Here is a 7,406-nt window from a genome sequence, read left to right on the forward strand (position 1 = left end):
CCCAGGGCCCCTGCACGCCTGCCCCTCACCTCCACGCCCCCTGCACCCTCGATGGGGGTCCCTCCAGGCTTCGGGGCTGGGGACTCGTCTGCCACACGGCCCGGGACGCCCCGGACACTCACCTCCTCGAAGGCGTCGCAGCCGCTCACCACGATGTTGGGCCGGAAGTATTCCATCTTCACCTTCTTCTCCAGCCGGGTGTTCAGGTCCACCAGCGAGGCCTCGGTTTGGAGCAGGACGGGGCTGGCGTCGGGATAGGGCACCTGTGCCAAGGACAGCACACTCAGACCGCACGCGTGCCGGGGTGGCTCGGGCCACGCATCACGGGAGGGGGGGGGCGTTCACAGGGGAGCCGCCACTGTCCACACTGTCCACAGCAGGGCCTGGGCTGGCTCTGGGCTGAGATCGCTCTCCTTGCCTCCTCTGCCCAGTCTCTGACTGCCATGCACAGCAGCGGGCCTCCTGCTCCTCCTCCTCCTCCTCCGTCTCCTCCTCCTCCTCCTCCGTCTCCTCCTCCTCCTCCTCCGTCTCCTCCTCCTCCTCCTCCGTCTCCTCCTCCTCCTCCTCCGTCTCCTCCTCCTCCTCCTCCGTCTCCTCCTCCTCCTCCTCCGTCTCCTCCTCCTCCTCCTCCGTCTCCTCCTCCTCCTCCTCCGTCTCCTCCTCCTCCTCCTCCGTCTCCTCCTCCTCCTCCTCCGTCTCCTCCTCCTCCTCCTCCGTCTCCTCCTCCTCCTCCTCCGTCTCCTCCTCCTCCTCCTCCGTCTCCTCCTCCTCCTCCTCCGTCTCCTCCTCCTCCTCCTCCGTCTCCTCCTCCTCCTCCTCCGTCTCCTCCTCCTCCTCCTCCGTCTCCTCCTCCTCCTCCTCCGTCTCCTCCTCCTCCTCCTCCGTCTCCTCCTCCTCCTCCTCCGTCTCCTCCTCCTCCTCCTCCGTCTCCTCCTCCTCCTCCTCCGTCTCCTCCTCCTCCTCCTCCGTCTCCTCCTCCTCCTCCTCCGTCTCCTCCTCCTCCTCCTCCGCCTCCTTCTCCTCCTCCTCCTCCTCCTCACAAGGAAAGGGCTGCTGCCAACCAGCCACACTCTAGTTAGAATTTCTTCAATGCCACCATTTTCTCTGCAAGCGTTTATTGGACACCTTCAGGTAGCAGACCTGTTCTGGGGCAAACAGCGTGAGTGGAGCAGGCAGCCCTGACCCTACCACTGCCCCGTAGGGGTGTAGTCCAGGGCTACTTGGAGGAAGCAACCCCCAACCCTGCACTTTAAGCCCTGGCTCAGGGCTGGCCAGGACTGCTCTCCAGGACAAGGTGCCCTGCCAGGCCCTGAGGGGCTGGGCCCCAGGTCCCTGCAGGAGGCCGCATGCTTCTGCGACCAGAAGCCATTGAAACCTCAACTCCCCAGTCTTGCTGCTCCAGGAGGCTCCTCCCAGGCCCAGGCTCCTCCCCCACCCTCCCCTCCCCTCTCCCGCACCCTCCTGTCCCCACCTGATCTGCCCCACAGGACCATGCACCTGGTCCCAGATGAGTTCTCAGCTGTGGGGATAGAGGAGGAAGCCCGGGTGCGGGCAGGCTGGAGGTGACCCTGCAACTCACCTGGTATCTGAAATCCTTCACTTTGGGGAAGATCTCCTTGGATGTCCGCCCCTTCATGCCAGTCTCAAACTGCACCAGCCTGTAGGCTTCCGACTTCAGGAAGCTGGTGAACCACTGTGCCACCTCGTTGCCACAGTCCCTGCCTTTGATGTCGAGGCCAAACAGCCTGCAAGGGCCAGAGGAGAGCAGGTCAGGGACATCCGTGTGCAGGGCCCCGGGGACAGAGACGGCACCAGGCTGTGCAGTGTCGGCAGGGAAGCAGAGCAGAGGTTGGTGTGGGCCCCGGGAGGGCAGTCAGGCCTCATGCGCTTGGGCCCCCGCATCTCTGTCACAGGCCGGCGCGGTCCCGTGGTCTACACTCCCTCAGTCCAGTCCATCGTCCACCGACCCGGCTCAGCTGTCCAGTCTCCAGGCTCCCCCTGCCCGCTGGGCTGGATGAGAGAAAGTCCTCAAACACCCAGTGCTCAGACTAACCGTGTTGCCACCTCCCTGGCATCGGGTGCCAGCTGACCTTGGAGGCACTGTCCTCCCAGGACATGAGTGTCCAGGGAGAGCCATCGGCCACCTGCAGCCTGATCCTGGGGTCAGTGCCACCCACCTGCCCCTTCAGTGAATTCTGCGGCCGGGCCACCTTTCCTACGTCCAGTAGCCCCAGGGGCAGGCTCTGTCCCAGATGTCCAGGGGCACCCGTGGGTCCACTCAAGGGACTTCTTCATGCACCCCTGTCCATGAGTGCAGATGAGACCTGGTCCTGGCACCCCTCAGGCCGCACTGTGCACCCCCACACACTGCCCCAGGGCCACCATGCTTACCCATTCCCTGTGCCCATTCCTCCTCTGCTGCTCACCCTGGGAAATACGGGGAAGAGCCCCAGGGAACTGGGGCCCCCGGGTCCGCCCACCTGCAATCATGGAGCCTGTTTGAGGAAGGCAGCTTGCAGGGCAGCAGCAGCTGGTCCATGCCGGGCGCCCTGAGCACCAGGGAGCCGTTCTCCGAGGTGACAGAGACCAGCACAAGGCGCGGCTCCTGCCGGGCGGTGATCATGTGTCCATCCTCCTTCACCACCATCCAGAACCTGCAGGGCACACACGGCTCGTCAGAGACCCCTCCTCGAGGGTTTCCACTTCACTTCCCACTTCCTCCAAACTCTCTCCTCTCCTACCCTGGACACCCAGGTCTTCCCAGTTCTTGGGGTGTAGAGCTGCTGTCCCCAGAAGGCACTTGTTTAACAGCCCCAGCAGAGAGCATCTGCCCAAGGCCCACACCAGCCCAGGTTCAAACACCAGACACCTCTGCCCCGCCCCTCGGGCACCCAGGCTGCTCAACCAGCAGCTCCATGCTGCTCAGAAGCCCCCAGGCCTGTCACACTCCTCAAATCCGTGTGTAGAGCTAAACAGGACACAGAGACCAAAGCCACTGCCCAAGGGGCCGGATCCTTCTATGTTGTCCTCTGCGGGGGCCCTGCGCTGGCCTCCTCTGCAGGCTGGTGGCGTCTTCCCCACCTTGGCACACCTGCCACCAGCCCTTCCCCTCCGTGCTCTTGATCTGCTCTGGGCTGGGCTCCAGATCTAGTCTAGCCCAGCACAGTACCGTGCCTGCTCTGTTTTCCACCAGCCGTTGATGGTGAAGGCGACCGAATGCCAGGGGCTTCCTAGTGTGAGCCAGGTGCAGGGTGGTCTCCGAAGGGGGCAGCTCCAGGACTGTCTGGGGGGACCCTGAGCACAGGGCTCCGCCTGGCTCCCAGAAGCCTCACAGCTGAAACTCCCAGTCTTTCCACACCTGGCTACTTGGTACCTTCTCTGTGACCCTGCCTGTATCCATAACTGGCCTGTACCACATGGTGAGGGGTGGCCGCAGCCCCCACCCCAGGGGATACTACCTGCTCCCTCCTAGACATTTCAGACCCCCGGCTTCGGAGCTGCTCTGCCCTTGGGGTCCTGTAACTCGGGAATTCCTGCCTGTTCCGGGACATCCCTGTCCGCCTCCCTGCAGAGGTCTGGGAGCCCTGTGCTGTAGCTTGACTGCTTCCCCAAGTTTTCATCTGCTGGAAACTTATTCTGCCTTTCCTATGTTAATGGATTTGGTGTGAGACCTTGGAGGAATGACTGGCTCCTAAATTCTCAAAAAATGATGGATCAATGGATCAATGGCTTATAGAGGGGGTGACTCTCAGGCTCCCCAGTTGCCACCTTGAGCTCGATCAACCTCTATTTATAAGGTACCTGGTCTTGGACATATTGCTATGGCAACAGAAAGGGGGCTGCGACACTGCTGTGGTCGACCTCACTGAAGCCCATGCCCCTTAGCTCCCTCCCAAGATGGGACTGGGTCGGAAACTGCATGCCAGGTGGGAGTCCTGGCACACCCGCCTGAGGCTGAGCTTCACCACACTGCCTCCCTCATCCTCAGGAGGCTGCCTCCTCACAGCCCTCTGCTCCTCCTGCTGAGTTAACAATAGTGTGGCTGGGCTGGGGAAGGCAAGGCCGCATGCCAGGGGCTTGGCAAGGGCACCGGGCAAAGACAGAGGTAAAGGGTAACCTGGCAGTGATACACTGGATCTCTGCTCACCGTTAATCCCTGTAAATGAGTAATCTGTTCTGTTCCGCAGAGCTGGAGGAAGGGTAAATCTGGAGCTGTTTGCTGGCTTTACAACCATGCTATCTCAAGCTGGCCTGCAGCCCAGATGTTGGCACCTTGATCTCGAGCTGTGAGCTGGCAGGGGGGTCAGGCCAGGGGCGCAGGACAGGCCCCCAACAGCAGCAGTTCCCCAAGGGACTGCAGCAAGGCAGGTGGGGCCCAAGGCCACTGAAAGTTCTCACAGTCAGGTTACAGCTGGCCGGGGCAGAGGGCTGAGCCCAGGAGAGGAAAGCGGGACACAGCTGGAAGCGACAGGCACGCACGCATGGTGCTGAGGGCAGCAGGGACTTAGGCCAGGGAACGTGGCCGCGCCCCCACCTCAGCTGTGCCCAGGGCAGTGTTCAGCTGGTGCCCTTGAAAGACCCGAGCTCAGGGTACACAGCCAAGCACAAGCACAAACATGCTCCGAACAAAAGGCCCAGCAATCTGGGCCACAGAGCTCGCAGAAGAAAACCCAGCCTTTCCTGCAGTTCCCAGACACAGGGGCTCGGAAGGGAATTAAATTTAAAAAGTGAATTCTAGAAATATTTGTCATTTTCCTACTGTATTTTCAGGCTGAGAGAACATCAGCCATCAAGCAGGGCCCTCTGGCCAGCTTGCTTTCAAACGTGAATTAATTTTGGTTTTTTGTTTTGTTTTATTTTGGTTTGGTTTTTCCGAGACAGGGTCTCACTGTGTAGTTCAGACTGACCTGGAACTCACTATGTAGCCCAGGCTGGTCTCGAACTCACAGCGATCCTCCTGACTCAGCTTCCCGAGTGCTGGGATTACAGGCGTGCACCACCACACCCCGCAAATGTAAATTAAATTTGGATAAACAAACTCTGGGGAAGACGTGGGGCCTTAGAGAAGAAGTTCCATTATTTTGAGAAAACAGGTTTAGAGAGGTTCTGTGGCTGTCTCCTGATCCCCAGTGCACCTTCCTCTACCTCTGCTCAAATCCCTGTCTGGAGGATGGATGGGCGTGGTGACATGAAGCCCACGAGATCCAGGGGGGTTTGTATCACTCATCTTCAGTGCAGGACTCCCTCAGGGTCTGCTGCATATTATTACACATTGAATGGGAGCTTATTTCCTTGCCTTCCCTCTGCCCCAGGCTTCACCCTCAACCACCCCACCTGGAGCAGTTATCTTTCCAAACAAGGGGGAGTCGATCCAGTTCTGCTTATGTTATGATGTCCACAGGAGCACAAAGGACAGGCAGGAGAACATACAGTGCTTTCTGTCCACAGTAGCGGTGAGGCAGTGATAATGGCAAGTGAGAAAGCAAAACTATTCTGGTGATTAGAGGGAACACAGATAAGGACTAGGAACCACTGAGATAATCACAGTCTCAAAAGAGAGGAGAAAGAAGCACACGTCCATGTTCTCTGCTGTGCACGATGCCATTCTGCATCCCAGCAGGTTGAAGGAGTCTGGCGCCCCTGCCCTAGATCTTTCCATTGATGAACAGCAGGCCCTGCAGATCCTGCCTGTGTGATTACACTGTAAACATCGTCACAGTCCCAGAGAAACCCTTTAATTCCAGCACCGGGATCACCGGTGGAAGCCAAGCGCCCCAAGCTGGCTTTACTCTGTGACTCTCACTCACCAGGGCTGGCACGGGACTGGGGGAGTGACAGCTATGAGGAGCACTCCAGGGTAGAAATCTGGGTGGGGAGGGAACAGGAACTCCCCAGTGTGTTTCCCACGCAGTGAGAGCAGGCCTCAGAACTAGGTGACCACGAGTGCCCTGCGTGGTCTTCCCTCCCACATTTGGACACGGAAGTCTGCTGAGCTATCCCAGCCAAGAAGCCATCCTCACCCTGAGACAGAAACTTCAGTGCGCTGGCCCCAGGCTGGGGCAGGGACCACCCCACAGCTCTTTGCTGAGGGCCTCTGTCCTGGGCAGCAGGGGACACACTGCCATTCCCTTTGGTCAGGGTGAGCACAGGCCTGGTGTGAACCTCAGAGACTCCCTGGCAGGTGGAAATGGCCACACGGACAGCACGAGGGGCAGCGAATCCGCCAACTTCCCAGTCTAACCACACCTTGCAAGACTCGGAAGTACCAAAGGGCTAGTTTTGTGTGTGGGCCTGGACTTTTAGCAAGTGTCCAACCACCCTTACTTCCACCACTTTTCCAATTCTGGATCTGATAAAAGTCTGCATCCTCCAGCGGGCTCCAGCCCAGTCTTGCTGAGACTGTTTCTCAACTCGTAAATCTATTCCATGCTCAGACAAACTGTCTTTGCTCTCATTTTGACCTTCAGGGAAAGTCACACGGCACCGTGGTGAGGCAGCCACCTGGCGCTCTTAGGGCCCTGAAGAGAGTCCATTCTGCTGTGTCCTTTTCTTTTTTCTTTCAAGTACTAGGGGTGAGATTGAATTCATGGCCTTCACAGGGAGCTACCTCCCCTGCCCTCTTTTCTGATTTTTAAAAAAATTTTGAGGCAGGGTTTGGCTAAATCCCTTATTTTCCCAGGTTGTGCTGGAACTTGAAACTCCTTCCTCAGCCTCCCAGAGCGCTGGATTATGGGCGTGCACCACCAGGTCGGGCCTCCTTCTGGTCGGCGTGTCACTCTGCAACTGGAGAAGTGACAGGAACAAGCTCCAGGTGAGCCTGACACGGGGCAGGGGGACAACACCGCTCTGCTCCGGCCTGGTGCCAACAGCGCTTGATACCTGGGCCAAGGGTGGGTCTGTGCAGCTAACGGGAGATCGCCAAGGCGGAGGCCCCACAGAGAGGGGCTCAGGGCCAGGAGCTGGCTCCAACCACTCTGCCAAAACCGCGGGACTTGCGCCCCTGTCCAGAGAGGGCTCAAAGGCCGGCTAGCCTGTTAGTTCTGGTGACAAATCTCGGGGCTCCTTGTGCTGCACCACGGGGAGGTCAGTGCGATCAGCTTCGGGGCAGGGAACAAGCCTGTCTCTCCCAGGGACCCAGGGTAAACTCAAACTCCACCGCGCAGGAGGCTCCAGGTTGCCAGTGCGGAGCGCGCACAGCATGGCCTAGAAGTAGGGGTGCTCTGGGCTGCCAGTGACAGTCCTCTCTCTGCGCGCATAACCGGGGAGCGAACCCTTGGCCTCCCCACCTTTCCCGCCTACCTGTCGCGCAGGTGTCCCACGCGCAGCCCCAGCGCCGTGACCTCGGCCTCGGGCACCGCCACCCCCCTGCAGGACTTGATCGGGTAGACCCAGAGCTTCGCCACGGT

General features: G+C 59.6%; 1 protein-coding gene and 1 long non-coding RNA gene across 2 annotated transcripts in view; one reads left to right on the plus strand and one right to left on the minus strand.

Moving 5' to 3' along the window:
• Positions 1-7,396, minus strand: part of Mtarc2 (mitochondrial amidoxime reducing component 2) — a 15,593-nt gene extending 8,197 nt beyond the window's left edge. Inside the window, exons 1-4 of the mRNA XM_010642671.2 lie at positions 7,300-7,396; positions 2,481-2,654; positions 1,580-1,745; positions 123-263 (exon numbers count right to left, since the gene is read on the minus strand). Coding sequence (XP_010640973.2) covers positions 123-263; positions 1,580-1,745; positions 2,481-2,647 — 474 coding nt within the window. The 5' untranslated portion in view covers positions 2,648-2,654; positions 7,300-7,396. The remainder of the gene's footprint in view (positions 1-122; positions 264-1,579; positions 1,746-2,480; positions 2,655-7,299) is intronic.
• LOC117285522 overlaps positions 6,087-7,406 on the plus strand; it is a 3,486-nt gene continuing 2,166 nt past the window's right edge. The window contains exons 1-2 of the long non-coding RNA XR_004516569.1: positions 6,087-6,139; positions 6,680-6,811. This is a non-coding gene — a long non-coding RNA (uncharacterized LOC117285522). The remainder of the gene's footprint in view (positions 6,140-6,679; positions 6,812-7,406) is intronic.

This window comes from Fukomys damarensis, unplaced genomic scaffold (genome assembly GCF_012274545.1).
Source record: "Fukomys damarensis isolate Sample0158 unplaced genomic scaffold, DMR_v1.0_HiC HiC_scaffold_11, whole genome shotgun sequence".
Classification (NCBI taxonomy): domain Eukaryota; kingdom Metazoa; phylum Chordata; class Mammalia; order Rodentia; family Bathyergidae; genus Fukomys; species Fukomys damarensis.